This window comes from Polypterus senegalus, chromosome 4 (assembly GCF_016835505.1).
Source record: "Polypterus senegalus isolate Bchr_013 chromosome 4, ASM1683550v1, whole genome shotgun sequence".
Lineage (NCBI taxonomy): Eukaryota > Metazoa > Chordata > Cladistia > Polypteriformes > Polypteridae > Polypterus > Polypterus senegalus.
In genome coordinates, this window is record NC_053157.1 from 136,977,476 (window position 1) to 136,997,078 (window position 19,603).

At 38.5% G+C, this 19,603-nt stretch overlaps 1 protein-coding gene across 2 annotated transcripts in view; it reads left to right on the forward strand.

The window, feature by feature from the left end:
* ube2kb (ubiquitin-conjugating enzyme E2Kb (UBC1 homolog, yeast)) overlaps positions 1-19,068 on the forward strand; it is a 56,668-nt gene extending 37,600 nt beyond the window's left edge. Inside the window, exons 2-7 of one of the 2 annotated variants that reach the window (XM_039751314.1) lie at positions 1,761-1,854; positions 10,072-10,130; positions 13,888-13,970; positions 14,965-15,064; positions 16,373-16,501; positions 18,650-19,068. In XM_039751314.1, the coding sequence (XP_039607248.1) occupies positions 1,761-1,854; positions 10,072-10,130; positions 13,888-13,970; positions 14,965-15,064; positions 16,373-16,501; positions 18,650-18,724 (540 nt within the window). In that variant the 3' untranslated portion in view covers positions 18,725-19,068. Of the gene's footprint in view, positions 1-1,760; positions 1,855-10,071; positions 10,131-13,887; positions 13,971-14,964; positions 15,065-16,372; positions 16,502-18,649 lie in introns of those variants that run through there. The other variant, XM_039751315.1, reaches the window with a different exon arrangement.
* Positions 19,069-19,603: the final 535 nt, after the last annotated feature.

Sequence of the window (19,603 nt, forward strand, 5' to 3'; positions counted from 1 at the left end):
TATTATAGTAATGTATCATGTTTCCATTGAGAAAAATGCAGTTTTCACATTTGCTTGTAAATAAAGGCATTTCTGATTTATGCAGCTGTGTTTTATCTATTTTTTTTTTTTAGTTCAGTTTTGATTTATTCCATAAGACACAGAATTCACTAATTCCATCTTTTCCAATTAGTTGTTTGTCATGTAATGATGGGGCTGTCGATGTTTTATTAATATGAGCCACACCAATTTAGATTCCTTGAAGCTTACATTGTTCTAGTGCAGGGGTGCCCACACTTTTTTTCGGCTTTGACCTACTTTTAAAATGACCAGGTTGAAATGATCTACCTACATTAAAAATGCTTTATATACATATACACACACACACACACACAGGGAGTATATTTTATACATAAAATGTATGTTGTCGTACCTTGCATAATTGAATAACCTTTATGGCACAATAACAATTCAATACATTTATGGTCACTACAGTATTTGGATTTAATAATCTTCATGTGGGAAAAGACTGACTCGCATAAATAAGCAGAGCCGAATAATGCAGTCAAGGAGCTTTTGAATTCAGCCGAGTGAAAAATGATGGCTGTCTGATTAACTGCGATTTTAGTTCCCTCTCCTTTCTCTTTCTCAGATCGCTTTTTGGAACGATGTCAGTTTCGTAGTTTTTATGAACATTTCGAAAATGCCTTTCCACATTTTCCTTCTTTGGAATAGCAATGACAGATTGACAGATCAGACAAATGCACTTCGATTGTGTCATTGTGAGAAAAAAATCCTCTTCTAATTCCACATCCAGCCCATACCCTCCCCAAACAACATTTTTTTAAATCCCTTCTTTAGTCAATATAAATTGGAAGGCTAACTAGATCACAGCCGGAGTTTTGCAGTAGCTCACGTGTTTGATCTTGCGTGCGGGATGACCAGTGTGTTAGAAGAGAAGAGATCTCAGACTGGCCACCCTGTATGTCAATTAAGTGGCAAATGCCATAGGGAGGATATATGATAGACTAACGTTTAAAAAAATTTTTTTTGAATGCAACACGATCTACCTGCACGACCTTTGCAATCTACCAGTCGATCGCGATTGACGCATTGGGTACTCCTGTTCTAGTGATAAAGCTCCTAATTTAAAAATGGTGGTGTGTGAAGTTTATTTTAAAACAAATATTAAGAGTAAACTTATCCAAGCATCATGGCTTGCGAACATAAATAAATGAGTTGCTTTTGATCAATATGTGGAAAACAAAACTACTAGTTATGACATAAGATTGTGACAAACAATGTGACTTATTTTCAGTTACTGAAATTTGCCTTTATGTATTTGAGATAAAGCCAGCTGATCTGATATGCTAGTCCCTAAAATTGAACATGTGGTTTATAGTTAAGGGCAGTGTACTGAATAGTGCCATGAGTTGTTGCAAGTTTTGTTCATCTTAAGACTCTGTCAGGCCATTTTATTATTTCTAACATTACAGACTTATTTAATTTATGTTTTATGTTGTGTTTTAATTTATTGTAGACTATAATTTAATGTATTAGTTCAAGATGATGTATTTTGCAAGAAAATTTTGCAGTCTTCTGAGGTCCATTTGTGCTCGCCATGTAAAGGAAGACTACATTTTGATAAAAAGTAACATTTATGACTAGTAAAAGAGGACCATTCAATGAATTTTGTTCATTTAGTTCAATTGAACTGAGTACAGACCATGTGTGTTAAATTCAGTGACTTAGTTGTTTTTTTGCTTTTTTTTTTTGATTAGACAAGCAAGAACCAAATCAAGGTTGATCTTGTAGATGAGAACTTCACAGAATTGAGGGGTGAAATTGCAGGACCTCCTGACACTCCATATGAGGGTAAGTGTTTTAGATGATTGTATTGGCTCTACATTAGTTTGAACTTTTAGGTACCATGCTTGGCAAGTGATATTTTTTTTTTCCGTCTGATATATGTAGATGTTAACTTAAGTCAAGGTACACTGAACACTTACTTTCTAATTTACCAAGGACTTGACAACGGTGGAAGACTTTTAAAATCAAATAAATCCTGTACATTGTCTTGTTCTACTCCTTGCAAGTGTCCCTATTTGGCCTTCCAACCCACTATGGAAATTCCTTCTGTTAGTATTAAACTTGATTGTTTTGGCAGAATTTGATGTGATGCAAATATCAAAAGCAATTCACTCTTTATATGATGTCTACTCTCCTCTTGCCTAAATAACACAAGAAGCTTCACAGGGGTTAATTTAATTAAGTTCTTAATTTTCTAAAATGGTTTCTAAAACTGGGTGGTTCTACTTTTTGAGCATGAAACTTTTGTAATATGTATTTTATTTTTCTTTCAAAATAATGTATATTCTTTCAGATATGTTAAATGTTCCTATACTTTAGAGGTAGTACTGTGATCACTAGTGTTGGATCACTTTTAAATAAGTTGGATGAACTTTTACATGCCATGGTTAGTTCAGATGCTTTGGCATATTGTTTATTTCAGATGCCTGTAATGCTTGACTTTTTTTTTTTTACCTGATACAATCGCAAAGTGAAAAAGGCAAGAGGGGGACTAGGAAATGAGTGAATGTATAATGGTGAAAAAGTAAGCACTTTACACTCATACAATTATGTTATCCATTCATTGGAATGCTGACTAAATTTGTCATTGCCTAGGGAGAGAAGTTGCATCACTGGTTAATGGTTTATTAACTATGGAACAGAAATGATTCATCCATCCATCCTCTTTCGCTTATCCGAGATCAGGTTGCGGAGGAAGCAGCTTGAGCAGAGATACCCAGATTTCCTTCTCCCTGGCCGCTTCTTCTGGCTTTTGCGGGGGAATCCCGAGGCGTTCCCATGCCAGCTGAGAGACATAGTCCCTCCAGCGTGTCCTGAATCTTCCCCGGGGCCTCCTCCCGGTTTGGCGTGCTCGGAACACCTCACCAAGGAGGCATCCTGATCAGATGCCCGAGCCACCTCATCTGACTCCTCTCGATGCGGAGGAGCAGCGGCTCTACTCTGAGCCCCTCCCAGATGACTAAGCTTCTCACCCTATCTTTAAGGGAAAGCCTGACACCCTGCAGAGAAAACTCATTTCAGCCGCTTATATTCACAATCTCGTTCTTTTGGTCACTACCAATAGCTCATGACCATAGGTAGGAACGTAGATCGACTGGTAAATTGAGAGCTTTGCCTTATGGCTCAGCTCCTTTTTCACCATGACAGACCGATGCAGAGCCTGCATCACTGTGGACACCGCATCCGCCTGTCGATCTCCTGCTCCATTCATTCTTCATTCGTGAACAAGACCCCGAGATACTTGAACTCCTCCACTTGGGGCAGGATCTTGCTTCCAACCCTGAGAGGGCACTCCACCCTTTTCCGGCTGAGGACCATGGTCTTGGATTTGGAGGTGCTGATTCCCATCCCAGCCGCTTCACACTCAGCTGCGAAACCGATTCAGAGAGCTGAAGATCACGGCCTGATGAAGCAAATAGGACAGCATCATCTGCAAAAAGCAGTGACCCAATCCTGAGTCCACCAAACCGAACCCCCTCAACACCCTGGCTGCGCCTAGAAATTCGGTCCATAAAATTTATGAACAGAATTGGTGACAAAGGGCAGCCCTGTCGGAAGTCCAACTCTCACTGGAAATGGGTTCGACTTACTGCCGGCAATGCGGACCAAGCTCTGACATCGATCATACAGGAACCAAACAGCCCTTATCAAGGGGTTCGGTACCCCATACTCTCGGAGTACCCCCCATAGGATTCCCCAAGGGACACGGTCAAACGCCTTTTCCAAGTCCACAAAACACATGTAGACTGGTTGGACAAACTCCCATGTACACTCTAGGACCCTGCTAAGGGTGTAGAGCTGGTCCACTGTTCCGCGACCAGGATGAAAACCACACTCTTCCTCCTGAGTCCATGGTTCGACTATCTGACGGACCCTTCTGTCCAGGACCCCTAAATAGACTTTTCCAGGGAGGCTGAAGAGTGTGATCCCTCTGTAGTTGGAACACACCCTCTGGTCCCCCTTCTATCTATCTAGATATCTATCTAGACTAATAAAAGGCAAAGCCCTCACTCATCACTAATTATCCAACTTCCCGTGTAGGTAGAAGGCTGAAATTTGGCAGGGTCATTGCTTACAGCTTACTTACAAAAGTTGTGCACGTTTCATTTTGAAATTCTACGCGTAATGGTCATAACTGGAACCTATTTTTTTGTCCATATACTGTAATAGACTGCAGCTCGATGGCCGTGGGAGGTGGAGTTGCGTGTCACGTCATCACACCTCCCACGTAATTGAGTGCCTGCCTATATAAGGTAAATATTCGCGGGTGAAGGACTGTGCTTAGCATATTCATACGTAAAAATATCTGATTCACAAACTGATGTTACTTATATTTTCTCCATGAATATTTATTAAATAATTCCAAATAGTCTGTCTAATAAAAGTCAAAGCACTGACTGACTGACTCACTCATCACAAATTCTCCAACGTGTAGGTAAAAGGCTGAAATTTGGCAGGCTTATTCCTTACAGCTTACTTACAAAAGTTAAGCAGGTTTCATTCATCGAAATTCTACGCATAACGGTCAACAACGTCCGCCATGTTGAACTTTCTTATTCATTTGGTACACGGGTTCCCAACGCTAACCGAATCCTACTTATGTACATATATACGTCCATCGCCTTCAGCTCGGTCACCGTGTGAGGCGGCATTGGGTCCCCCATCCCAACGCCTCCCACATTGTTGGCTGCCTGCCTATATAAGGCTGTCCGTCGCTCCGGTCTCTACATTCCATTCCTTGCTTCACCACGGGATTCACATCTCCCTGCTGATAACTGCAACCTTTTTATTTAATCCACGGCTTCTCCACTCTTTTATTGTTCGTTTATTATGATTATAGTTATTGTGTAGGTATTTTAGACTTACTTTACATTGTTCAGGTACCCATTTCCTTTATCGTTCCAACCGTACCCCATTAGCATGTCTGTCGAGGTGATCACCATTGATCAAAGCACGTTCACTTACTGAGTGGTTTCCATGCCCGGAGATGGCACCTGCCTTTTACATTCTCTTTGTTACATAATGCACGGCCATATCAGGCTCACTCTTTTTTTTATCTGGAGGAACATTGTGTCTTATGTATTGAATGACTGGGACAGGTTCAAGGTGTGGACTGATGACAGTACAGGAGATAATTATACTACACAGGAGCACTATAAGAGTGAAATGCTTAAGCCCTTCACCTATGGTTCTGCATGTTCAGCTGCCGCTGAATTGTTTGGTTGTCGAAACAAAATGGCGAAATATTTTACACCTTTGGACAACCACCAATGCCTCTTAAACATCTTAGACTCACAGCTGACGATTTCAGTAGTGGACACTTTGATGTTTATGAATGTTTAAACTCTCAAAAGCTGGATGTGAAGTTATCGATGAAACCGGTTGTATGCTTACAACGCTTGACAGATGCCGAATGTCATTTCAACACAAGTCCTGCAAATACCGTCGTAATTGAAACAAACTGTAAAATTCAAACCGATTATGACAGCAGCAATCCAAGCTGTTAGATTTGAAACAAGATTAGGTTTAATTTTCTTAAGGCAGTACTTTGCCGCTGCGAAGCGTGGGTATTTTGCTAGTATAAAGTTAAATGTGTGTGTGTGTGTGTGTGTGTGTGTGTGTGTTTTATGTAGTTTTTTTTAGATTTTAAACCATAAAATAAATTAAAATTAAGTTTGGCTGTAGGGAGGGCACACTTTATGATGGTGTTGGTTAAGAAATTAGATAGTTCTTCTTTAAAAGTACTTACCTGGGCAGTGCTGGGTACAGCTGCTAGTTACTTTTATAAAAGAAATCTAGAGTATTAAAACAACATATAAAGCACTCATAGGCTGCTGGATGCCGCTCTGGTAGGAAGAAAGACCAACTGTAAGAGCACAAACCTTTTGGTTTTAAACGCAACATTTTAAAGACTTGCATAATTGTTTTTTATAAAACTAAAATGCTGAACAATATACAGTATACCAGTCTGCCACCACTAGCCAACCTATGCTCCTGTAAGCAGAAAAAGCAACCCAGATGCAGTTAACATCTTCAGTATTTATAATGGTTATGCTGCAAGAGCTTACTGCTGTACATGATAAACACTGCTTATTGTACTTGCAATATTGTGTCCTAAATCCATTAAAGTTCTGACACTTCCATGTTAGTTTTGGTAACGTTTTGCTCTACTTTGTTTGCTTGCAGCTTCACTATTGGTTCACTGCTACTTCTATTCCCATTTTATAAAAGGGGCAGCTACCTGGGCAGGAGCACTTAGTGGTTTTACAGTCATGGCCAAAAATATTGGCAAGGCTGCACTTCTTTCAGAAAGTACACCATTTGTTCCCAAAACTTTAGCAATCACAGATGCTTTGGTATTCACATGTTTATTTTGCTTGCATTGGAACAACACAATAAAGCGAAGAAAACAACATCCAATTCGGTATAATTTCCCACAGAACTCCAGAAATGGACTGGAGAAAATTATTGGCATCCTCAACTTACCTGTCTGTTTGAATTTTGGACCACTCTTTTGCCAAGTGCTCCAAGGATCCTAGATTTGAAGGGTGCCGTCTCCCAACTGCTGTTTGGAGATCTCTCCACATGTGTTCTATGGGATTTAAACCATTTCTGGGTGCCTTTTAAAATATGTTTTGGGCCATTGTCTTGCTGGAAGTCTCTTATGGAGACTTGGCTTTCTGTCACTGGGTCTTATGTTGCTTTCCAAAATTCTTAAGTCTTCACATTTCATTATACCATTCACACAGTCAAGGTACAATGATGTGCTTTATCAAAAAGCTCTATTTTGGTCTCATCTGTCCACAGGACGTTTTCCCAGAAGGATGTTGGCTTCTTCAGGTAAGTTTTTGCATACTCCAGTCTGGCTTTTTTTATGTCTCTGTCTTAGTAGTGGGGTCCTCCTCGGTCTCCTTCCATAGCATCATATTTCATTTGGATGGCAATGGATAGTGTGCGCTTACACTGCTGTACCCTGTGTCTACAGGACAGCTTGAATTTGTTTTTAGGCTGATATCCACAATTTGAGCAATCATTCACAGCAATCTTCCATCAGTTTTTCCTCTTTCGTTCACATCTAGGGAGGTTAGCTACAAGATCATTGGCTGTAAATGTCTTAATTATGCTGCACAGAGTGGACACAGGAACATTTAAGATCTCTGTAGATGGACTTGTAGCCTTGAGATTTCCATGCTTTTGCAGAATTTTGGTTCTGAAATCTTATGACAATTCTTTCTTTGTCATACTGATACTTTTGTCAGTTTAAACTGGTGGCAAATCTGATTTCCACATTATCAACACCTGCAACTTGCCACAAATTGCTTTGAATTTGTATTTAAACTATTTTTAAATGCAACAATTTTCTGGGACAAGTGGTGCATTTTCTGGAAGAAGTGCAGAGGTGTCATGACTGTATCCAGAATGTACATATCGTATGAATGTACAAAATGAGGAGGACCAGCACAGCAAAGTTCTAAAACCCACCCTGCGGATTTACAGAGTCATGTTGCAGTTTGACAAGGAGGCTGTGCTGAAATGTTGCTTTCTGCATAAAGATCATTATGTGTGGTGTGTAAGGTATTGAGGATTAGGTGCTGTGTAGCATTGTGGTTTTTATTTTTTTTTTTAATATAAAATAACAATTTACAACTTCATATTTGCCAAAAAACTGAAAGTTTTTGTTATTCACCTTCCTACTTTGTACTTCCATGCAAACCCCTCTTCAAGTGTTACTTGTACTGTTAATTGATACCTTTTGGGATTTTTTGGGGAGTTAAGGTCTCTGCTTAAAAAAGAACAAGAAGTAATGGCTGGCCCTCAACAATCCTTGTTTTCTGCTAAGATTGTATAATCACTGCAGTGTTAATAAGCATTCTAACACAATAGTTACAAGATTCATTCAATGGTGTCAATTGACTTCAATATTTCTAATGATGTTTATGATAGTCATTGTGCACAGTAATAAACTTCTAATATATAAAGCAGAGTCTATGTGTGTATGTATGTTTGTTTGTCCGCCATACAAATCTGCACTGGGCGTCCGATCGGCACCGAACTGGGGATGGGGCTCCTTTGTGACCACGAGCAGGTCATGGGGTATGTTTGGTTGGGAAAAATGTTCGTGATGGACCACAGGGCCCCTTTTCACCAACATAACGTTCGGCTCACGTCCCCATACTTATCATCGACAAGATAGCCACACATTGCAACAGACGTTCACCACGGCGCCATCTAGTGGCACCTTTGGTCTCTGTGCATCGCTCTTTACCCATGTTTCTTTAAATTACCAAGAGAATGGCGGAAGTGTCCAAGTATGAGTAGGCCAACTGGTTTGATTGGGTGAAGGGGAACTGCCGTATGGATGTAAAACATGAACGACCCAGTGCGCGTGACCGGCTGACACACCAGCATTTCTGCACATCACACTCCCACACACACTGATAGTGCTGTAGTTCATTCGCCAGCGTCCATTATATGGCAGCACATTTGAACAGAGACTCTCCTTAAAAAGACATCGTCCTTCCCCCACCATTTTCCCCAAACGCAGCACCGGTTGTATATAACTTCTCTCTGTAGTTACCATCGCCAGCATCCGTTAGATAGCATCACGGTTCAACACAGACGCTCCTTACAAACACAGCACCCCTCCCCAATATGGTTTCAGTGCTACTGTTTGTCACTGGCTTTCCGTATTTGTGGTGCTGTTTGCTCGCTTTCTGACTCACAGTACGATTTCAGTGTTGCTCTTTCTCACTGACTGGTGCTATTTGTTCGCTTTCCGACGTATTGTAAATAACGTAAATTCATCTCACTGTGGTGCTTATTCTGTACGTAATACCATGTAACACATTATAATTGTTCTGCTTTTCGCTAATATACCCAGTCCACCAAAAAAAAGACGTAGAATTGGAAGGTCCACTTCAGATGCCACAAGAAAATCTATTTCAAGGGCGTCTGAAACGCCACAGCAGACGGAATCCAGAGTGGAGGAACTTACAATAAAATGTCAATTAGAAAACTGTTCTATTTCTATGTTCTGTTTCTTTCATTTGGGAAATTCATCGGTTTTAGATTCCTGGGCAATGCCGGGTACTCCTACTAGTTCAAAATATAATGAAGTATAGAAAGGGATGGTAACCAAAAGTTTCACTGATGGAGTTACAGCTTTACAGAGGACAGTTGGGTATTTGCAACTTAACATTAAGGCTTTGGCAAAATACATTTCTGAGTGAGACCACCTCTGCTTTACAGTTAAGTTTAATTCAGAGCTGCTGTCTGCTTGGGTTGTCCAATTAATTATTCTTTGTAATCTTTTTAATTAGATGTTACAGTCCTACATAAGACTACACTTCTTTATGACAGATGCTTAACAGTGTATAATTAAAGAATAAACAAAATGTATACAAATATATTTGAGAGAGTTGCTAAAGAGGCATAAGAGGAATTCTTATCCATGTTTTTGGTTAGTACTGAAATTCCCTGAACTAATGTTTCAAGTTAATTACTCTTTTTCTAAGTAAGACTTAGTTTTCAGTCTTTTTTTTCCATTTTGGAAAGTTCATTCTTTTCACTTCCATAGAATGTCTGGGCAGGTAAACCTTTATTGTAGCACACAAAGTAAAGGCTGTTACCCTTTTATGGAAGGTATATTGTCATTTCTACATGGTGTGACCAAAATGAATGCAAATGCCTTTAAAATCTGCAGTGTACAATTTAAACATGTCTGAATTGTTTAATTTGTAATTTAAAACTGTGTAGGAGAGGTGTAAATCAAATAAAAATGTGTCTTTGTCCCAAACATTATGGAGGGCACTGTACATACATATAGAAACATTTTGTAAGTGAGAAAAGGAATATAATTTTATAGTGTGAGCATGAAATACATATATATCTAGGTTGAATTTTTTTGTTAACTGTTGTTTACATTTCTAATGTGTTAAGTGTGCACTTTATCATTTTTTGGGATTTTAATGTTTATTTAACTACTTTGTCCTTTACTTACAGGAGGAAGATATCAGCTAGAAATTAAAATTCCAGAAACGTATCCATTTAATCCTCCAAAGGTATGCAGGGTATTGAGAACACTGAAAAGAAAGTGTCAGTAACAGGAGTGTGAAATTAAAGAAACTGTTAATTTGTGTGAATGTGCGTGTGTGGTGTTTTTAGACTAGTGCAAGGCTTTTTTTTCCTTTATAACAAAAGTTTCTTTCCCACAAGACCAAAATGTAAAAATGATCAATTACGGGTTGTGTTACAATTATTTAGCATAATTATTCCCTGAACTGTGAGTGCTACGCAGATGTTACTTTTGTACTTTGGCCACTGAATAATTAAAAAGCAATTTTGCAGGTCCACTCTTTTATTTATTTTATTTTCAGTGCTCTTGTATGGGGGTACTTGGTGATTGTGCCATTTTATATAAGTAAATGGAAGCAGTGTAAACAAGGCTCTGGCATGGGGGTGCAGCTGGGCTGTGGGCAGGTCAGTGAGTTTGTCTGTTGTGTGTGCCTGTGCCGTTGACTTGGCTTTTCCCTATTGACACCTTGTTAAGTGGAGTGCCTGCACCCGTAGGTAGAAAATAAACCATTAATAGACAGCCAGGAAAAAAAACAGAAAATTGGAAAGAAAACGTGTTGGGATGTGTTGGAGAGAGAACTGAGGTTAAGAGTAGAGAAGGAAGAGGCAGAAAGGTGAGGAGCCCATGCCATATGGAGTGGAGACAGGTGCTTGGAGGTATGCCCTAAGGGAAGTGAGTGGTCAGGCCTGTGCTCAGGAAGGAGGGCTGGAGTTGGGGTGCTCCTATTGAGCATTGCAAAGGAGTTAGAGCAGCTCCTTCCTGTGATGTCTATCTTAAGACGCTGGATGACTGGCAGAGGGAGACGCGAGTGGGGTCTGGTGTGGTGTTCTGCAGATACCAAGGGACTGGCAGTGGGAATATGAACCCCGAATTAAAATGTTGACTACAAATGGCTGCGGGCATTTCTTCTTGCACTGGGTCTCATGTTTTTAAAGGAAGAAATGTCTCTGAATTTTAATCTCATTTTTGTGGATTTATTTGTTATAAAGAGCATAACTGTTTTGGACTCTTGCTTGACTTTGTGGATTAAAACTGCTGGGGCACTTTACACCCCCCTCTTGCTGACTGTATGTGACCTCATTCGCTTATCCTTGATTTTGTTATCAGTGGATCTGGGTTCAAGCTACCAGGGATGGTGGAGCCAACCTGGACCATCATAATTGCTTTGTAATTTTGTATGTGTAGGGGAATATACAATGTATTGCGGTAATATTTCCAACCAACCAACCAACCGTGATGAAAGCCTTAATATTGGACCTAATCAAAATATATAGTTCCATACCAATGGAGATTGTACTTCCTAGCCAAATACATCCTACAGCAATTAAAAGAAGTGTCTTTATTATCCAGAAGCAGGCGACATCTTTTTTTAAACTTGCCTTAATCTTTCACACCAAACAGATGAAAGGAAAATTCAAGTTTTGATGTTTGAAATTGTGGCTCTGCCACAGAAAGACCCACTAAAATTCATTGTAAAAATATGAATGATATAAAAATGGCAAGTGATTTCACAGTTTTCTATATTGATTAGTCTATCTCATAAAAGTCTACATGAAGGTGGAAAATTGCAGGGCTTACTAAATCTTAGAGTTGGCTGTTAACCTGCATAAAACATTGGAATTTTAGTCCCAGTATTTCCTTTTCGTTAAAGGAATACTCCATCAGAAGATTTTTTTTTTCCTTTGTTACTTACACTTTGTAGTTTGTAGTGATGGCCATGAAAATATTTTAATCTCGTGTATTCATGCAGAACAGACAGTAAACATGTTTGAAACCATAGAATCCAATGGTGAGCAATGCTGTACAATGGATTAAACCTTCGTGCATGTAATCCACATGGCATTTATCAAGTCATATGCTCAAAATGTGCAAAACACCTGAATTTTGCACTGAAATACAGTACAATCCCTCTTAACTGGCCTCGCATTAACTGGCCGACAAATTAACCGGCCTGTTAAAATAAAAAAAAATCCTGAGTTCTTCTTTATATTTATGCACTTCCTTCTTTCCTGGAAGGTGAGAGGTATTTTAAAACCAGCAAACAACAAAACAGTGTTCAAATTAAATAAAGTGCAGTGTATCAAAAGTCATCTTTAAATAAATAGTCCATTAAAACGAGTGAATTAGTGGAGGTTAAAATCCATTAGTAAAAAAACAATGCAAACGAGGTTAAAATAATTGCTAGAAGCAGTCTCTTAAAATCCAAAGCACAGTGCCTTCTTCTTTCCACCTGGTGGCTCCCCTGCATCTCCCATCGGGCTTTGCACCAGGGGGAGTCGCCTTACCTGCAGGTGCAGCTGCCTTCCATACTGGTCTGGTAGCCCCCCAATCCCTGGCTACGTCGGGCTCCATCCAGACCGAGACTTGGGTTCTTTTCCTCCACTGGCCAGAGCGCTCATGCTGGGGCTAAACCAGCCCAAAGTCTCCACGACTGCTGCTGCCTTTCGACAGCCAGTCATCTTTAATATTGGTCACTCCAGCTCCGTCATTGCTGAACCGATCTGCCACACATACTGCGCCCCCTCGCTAAGCCACGAGTGCGCCGATTATTTATTTAAAAAGTGGCCTTTTTGACTTTAGCTCTGGCCCCACTTACAGCACCACACTGTCCAGTCGTTGTATGAGAAAAAAGACCTGTGTGCGAAATCGTGGATGAAGCCTTGTGGATATGGTTTCTTCAGGAACGTCGAAAAGACACAGTACATACCTTAGAAATATTTTTCTACATGAAAATAGGAATGTGTTGGATTAACCGGCCAATATGGCGACTGGCTATTGGTCCAGTCCCGAGGTTGCTGGTTAAGAGGGAGTGTACTGTATTGTTAAATAGATAATTCAGGAATCAAAAACGGGAAGCGCAGTCCCATAATTTTGAGCCTTTGAATAGGAGATCTGCCTCTCCACCTGATTCACTGGCTAAGAGTCCTGTCTTTGATTCACATTTAATTGTGTAATTTATTATTAATCCTCACATATGAAATAGATTTCACTGCCGACATGTTTTTTTTTTAGTATATATAACAAAAATACCTCTGAAAATCTTTTTAAATATATATGGGGTTTATAGTTGTTGGGATCTTAGGTTATTTCTGATGATAAATCACTTTAAAAAATGCACAGTTGGTGTGCCAAGAATCCCGTCAGTCTGTCCCAGATCTGTTGATGTTTAAAGATTACAGTATATGCTAAATGCTCTTAGTTTACAATGTTTTTAGTTTTTTCCTCCAAAATAAAAAGATATAAGATTAGTTCCACCTACATGCAGTTGGAGGTACTGAATGCTACAAAGGCAATTAAAATCATTGGCAAGACTTTGTAAAGGTCCATTAGAATAATCCATTTTCAGTATATCCTCAAAGTTATTAACATTTTATTGAATTAATTTCAGAGTATTTTAAAACCTTGGTTTGCTACATTTTGTGTTTGTGTGTGTGTGTGACTTTTTTAAATGTGTTTTTACTTCATTCTTTTAAGAATATTTTTTGTAACTTTTGATTAGCTGTTGAAAAAATACATTTAAATGTGTTCTTATTAATCAAATTTGAGTTATTTCCAAATTTAGTAGTCCTTTTTCTTTCACATACTGTATATACTGGTGATAACAACTAAGACCAGTATCTGTAGGAAAAAATATAATGGTATTTAAGAGTTCACTTTAAAAAAAAAAAAAAAAAAACGGCTTTAACAAAAGCTGTTAAAATCTGTCACCAAATTCTCTACATTTTGTTTTTCTTTATTTTTAGGTTAGATTTATAACAAAAATATGGCATCCGAATATAAGCTCAGTTACTGGTGCAATTTGTCTGGATATTTTAAAAGATCAATGGTAAGACGGCAGAATCTGCTTCCTTTCTAGATCTGTACCTTTACATATTCAGTAAGAAATTTATCAAATAGAATTCTTGTATTTCTTTTTGGCTATTTTATGGTAATTGTTTTCAGACAGTGGACAGATTTTAGTAATCTTAAATGCAGGCTGGTCTTTATGAAAGAAAGAAAGAGAAAGATTTCATCTAAAGGAAAATTATTTTCAGGCTTAATTCCTAATAAGTGAGCTGCAGAGTGTAAATGATGGTTTTGTAGTAATATTTGTTGTTTTATATTCTAGCTGGCAGCACACAGCTACTTGAGAATGCACACATGCTGTCATTTTGAGATTTGCTTGATGTTTTATTTCATTCCTTATAACTATTTGGTATGCATTAAGGTTGTTTTGCACAACACCTGACCTTAGTTATTCTTAAGTTGCATCCATCAAGTCAGCCTTAATTAATGCACCAAAAATTACAGACAATGCACATGTAATGTAAATCGTTTTCTCTTCCTGTTAAAGTCTGACTAACTGTGGTTTACTGGAATGCTTGATTATAGAGGTCTTTGGTAGGTGGGCTAGAGCTGGGCTTGAACTGCCTAGGGCTTCTGTTCTGCTCCACATGTTATTGCTTTGACCTCATCAGAAAAACTTTTTTTTTTTTTTTTTAAACAGAAATTCAGGAACAAACACTAGTGCACTAACAACTCTAATCAGCATGCATATGCATTAAAATACTACAAAAACCTACAGATATTTTAAAAGTGCAATATAAATGTGCTTACAGTTTTAACATAGAAAGCATTGTAGGTTTTCTTTGCAAGTAATTTCTAATAATGAAGGAAGTGGGACCTGAGCTTTACCTTTAGAGAAGTAGCATTTATCACTGCAGTATGCTGTTGCTTTATATACCTACTTTTTACAAAGTGCTTTGCTGTTTTTTGTAGAAATGGGAATGAGGTGGGTGTTGCTTTGAATTTCAGAATATATATTTTTAATTACTTTTTAGGGCTGCTGCCATGACCTTAAGGACAGTGTTGTTATCATTACAAGCATTGTTGGCAGCGGCAGAACCAGATGATCCTCAGGATGCAGTGGTAGCAAATCAGGTGAACGTTGTTTTTGTTGTTTCTTTAAATTAGATTAAAACATTTAGAATTATATTTTTTTCCTAGACAGAAAATAGCCCAGTTTTAACTACCACCTCTGGTAGATAGTCTGTAACGCTGTATATTAATGCACTGTACCTGTAGATTGAGGTGGACATTTTTATGTTCCTGAATAAAAACAAAGTACCAGAGGCTTTGTCATTCAGCACTGTGTTCCCCAGCTTTAACAGATGATGCATTTAAATATATCTCCTTTTAAAGTTTTTGATTGATCTGAAAATAAGCATTTGACATTTCATTGTACATTGAAAGCAATAATAGACCTTCTTCTGTAGACGTACCATATATACTCGCGTATAAAAAATCGATCATAAAACCAGACCCCGACTTATATGCCTGTTCAAAAACACAATTTTATTTTTTTTTCCATCTTCTTGCCTCCTCCAATCTCGCACCAGTTTCTCAGACACATCAATTTTTTTTGCAGCAGCACAGTTACCAATTTCTTTTGCCACTTCCATCGAATTTTAAAACCACTTCATATCACCTTCTGATCAAACGCTCCATCGTAGATAAGGGATGCTCTTATGATAAAGGTGTTATGAGGGTGTGAGATACAAAAAAAAATTGGTGCAAACGTCACTTCGGAATATTTCCGGTATTACCGTGTGATCACATAGGCACAGTACATAGGGGGGAAAAAAGGCAGTGTGCTCTGTGGTTACTCTCTCAGGTGGGCATTAGCAAATCATAATCTCTTGGACCAATAGTGTGAGTTTTCCATATTCAACTTATACGACCAACATTCTAAAATACTGGAAATTATACGGTAAAATCAAGTCCTGACTTATCTGCGAGTATATTGGTATTAGTATCTTGACCAGTGAGAGCTGTGCCACAACCAGCTGCTCTCCAGTTAAAGACAACGTCAGGAAAAGTAGCGTCAGCTGAGGATTGTAACATTCACCCACATAGACTTGCTGCTATTTTCAACACAAACACCATGTCTGGCAAAAAACCGCCACTTTCTCAGATGGCACACTCGTGCACACACCCCGACACCTGCGCAAGTTTTAGGACTGTGAGAGGAATCCAACATGAACACAAGGAAAGCATATTCGTTCCACTTGGATGGCAAGTTCATACATAGGTATGATGACAATTGCAACTTCAGATGTAAATATCAAAATCAAAGATTGCAAAACTGGTATGCTGAAATTCTTTGGTCCTCAGAAACAAGATGTTAAATTGCTTTTTGTCTTTGTGACAAGTACCTGTTTTGAAATGTTTTTTTTTTCCTGATTGCAGTATAAGCAGAATCCTGAAATGTTTAAACAGACAGCTCGGCTCTGGTCACACGTCTACGCCGGTGCACCTGTTTCAAGTCCTGAATACACCAGAAAAATAGATAAACTCTGTGCAATGGGCTTTGATAAAGTAAGTGTGTTACATCAGTCTGTCTTTTACATATAGAAAATATTTTTTTTCTATAGCAAACTGTCTTATTTATGAAAAAATGTGTTAATGCAAATGTATTCATTTTAAAATGTAACTGGTGTTTTTCCAAGTCAAAGTTATTTCTTTACAATCATGGTACAGTTGTGCTCAAAATAATAGCAGTTCGACATCTCTAACCTGATCAGTGTTTTTGGTAGAAATTATTTCTGCATGGCAAATACAGTGGAACCTTGGATTGCGAGCATAATTCGTTCCAGAAACGTGCTTGTAATCCAAAGCACTCGTATATCAAAGTGATTTTCCCCAGAAGAAATAATAGAAACTCAGATGATTTGCTCCACAACCCAAAACTATTCATACAAAAATGATAAATACATAAAACAAATGAACCTGTACTTTACCTTTGAAAAGAAGCATGGCTGGTGTGAGGGAGACGAGAGAGAGGAGGAGGAGCGGTGTTATTGTGTAGGATAACTTTCACTATAACAAATAGAATCCCATCTTGTTTTTTTGCAACTTTAACAAGGAACCTTTCCAATGACAGTTGCTTTTGCCTGAAGAGTAACTATAGTTGGACACAAAATTAAAAAAAAATGATTTACACACTGTAAGGTTACTAAACTCTCTTGAGACTCCACCTAAGGGGACAACACGCGGAAGAGTGTCCCAAAGCAACCACAGGCTCCCAGCACTGTAGCAGTTTGCTGTAAAAGCAAATCCGAAAAGATTGCGGACATGCTATAAGCGCCTGCCGTTGATGGGTACTGTGCTCAGGGCACAGTATTACTTGGCCCCGACCGTGCCTGACTGCTGTGTCTGTGTATAGTTAGTGGCAGATCCTGCTACAATAAATAACCGCGCTGTTCTATTTGAAGCTGAATAAAGTTGGTGTTGCTAAAGTGTTGAGACTCAGCTTTGTGTTTTGGGGTGCAAGACAGGTACTCGCACATTACAACACACACACCTGGTCACAATACTATAGTAAACAGTATACACTCGTACGGATGTTGACTATATGAGTGAGGCACACCAGTTGAGAATGGGAGATGATTACCCACAATCCCGCAGAGGGAGAGAGAGAAGAACCATCAGCTCAGTTGTGATCACGTGACACTCAGCAGACAAAGTGTATACATACTACTCGTATTGCAAGACATCGTGCGGTTATCAAGTTAAGATTTTTAGCTTGTCTTGCAAAACACTTGCAATCCAAGGTTTTACTGTAATTTACAAGCAGGTGTAGTAGAGTAATAGAAAGCTCACTGACCCAACAGTCATGACATGCATGTGGCTGATTATGTGTAACTGATTCATTCATTGTTCAGAGTTCAATTAGTGAGGTCATTCATTCTGTGAAAAAACAGGTGTCAATTACGGCCCTTATTTAAGGAAGGAGGACAGCAAGTGTTGTACGTGTTGGTTATAGTGTAACTCGTGTCTGCACTAGCTATTGACGTGAGACATCACATATGAGTGAGTCTTCTGTTACTAGTTGTGTATAACAAATTATCTACCATCATTTGTAATAAAGAAAGCAATTTTGCAATTCAAGCAATAGAACTGAAATTGAAAGATCCATTTTTTTGCCCACCCTAATAGATAATTTACAAGTTTATTTTATACAAACTGGAACTAGTTACAAACAAAAAAAATACAATTTACAACCAGTAGTATCCTTTACTCTATGCTACAGATCGGTTAGAAGACAGAAGCCCGTCTTAAATAGGATACCAGTTGTCACCATAGGAGCAGAATAACAAAATGAATGACCTACACTCACATGTGGTGGTCAAGTTATAACTTTTATGTAAATTAATTCAGAAAAATGTTAATTGCTAAGATGGTGATGGGCAGCAAAGGGTAAATACGGTGAATGGCTTAACAAAGAGGGAAAACTGTGTTTCTATTGTTTGGACTGCAAATGACAAGCTTAGCAAGTTTGGCCAGATGTGTATCGCAGTTATTCTTGTCGAGCAAAGTGATTTCATCCACAGCATAGCTAAATTTACAACACATGCTTCCAACTAAAATGTGTATTTGACTTAATGTGTTAAAAAGATGTAACAGTATAATACATGGTGCATGCTGCATTAAAATGTAATCTTTCTAATCATTTTGTTTCCACAGAATGCAGTAATAGTGGCTTTATCTTCAAAATCTTGGGACGTAGAGACAGCAACAGAATTACTTCTGAGTAACTGAGGAATTGTGCTGCCTGCTTTTGTAGGCTTGCTAGCCCCTTTCTTGAACAGCATCACCTTTTTTTCTCTTTTTTTTTTTTTCTTTTAGAATGACACATTGGTTCCCTTTTAAAATGGCACTCTGTTACCTGATAGTTGTTCTTTAGACGCTATTTGAGACTGGAAAAAATGCTCTGTAAATAAAGCTATTAAAGTGTGTGTAAATTAAAAGGAAAGAAAACAAATGGGGAAATACTTTAATTTTTTTCTTACTAAATATTGTAAAGAATCAGTATCAATTTGAGCTGTGCTTAATATGAATGAAACTGAAGCCTATGGCTTACATTTTGGGGATGGGGTGGGCAGCAATGTGACCAATACTTGTGGGAGTATTTTTTTTTTTTAATGTAAAGTATTGTGCTTTTAAAAATGACAAATGTATTGAATGTGTCATAGCTATTACACCCCTTCTGTTGTGGTAGCTGATGTCATTGTGTTATAAAAGTGAAACGTTTCTCCTCTGAGGTAGCTCTGTGTAAGTGATGATTTTCAAGTGAATCATAGAGGGCCTGTAGAGATCAGCGTGTTTTGAAAGTAGAACAAGTTTTTTGCAGCCTTTTAAATAAACTGATACAGTCAATGCCTTTTTTTTTTGGCGAGTGTATTGACCCAAGCAGTTGAGTTGCAGTGCCAAGCTCAAGGTATCATGGAAGAGTGCCATCTAGTCTCTTCAGTTTGGCTTGCTTCATGGAATCTGCTGTAGAGGTCATACCATGAAAAGCGGCTGCATATTGGTTTTCAGATATTTTGTAGGTTTTTGGTGTCTGCATTAAATCCTATGCCAGACACCACTGTACTCGTGTTGTTCAGTTTCTTCTGCTCAGCAGCCATTTTGAGCAGA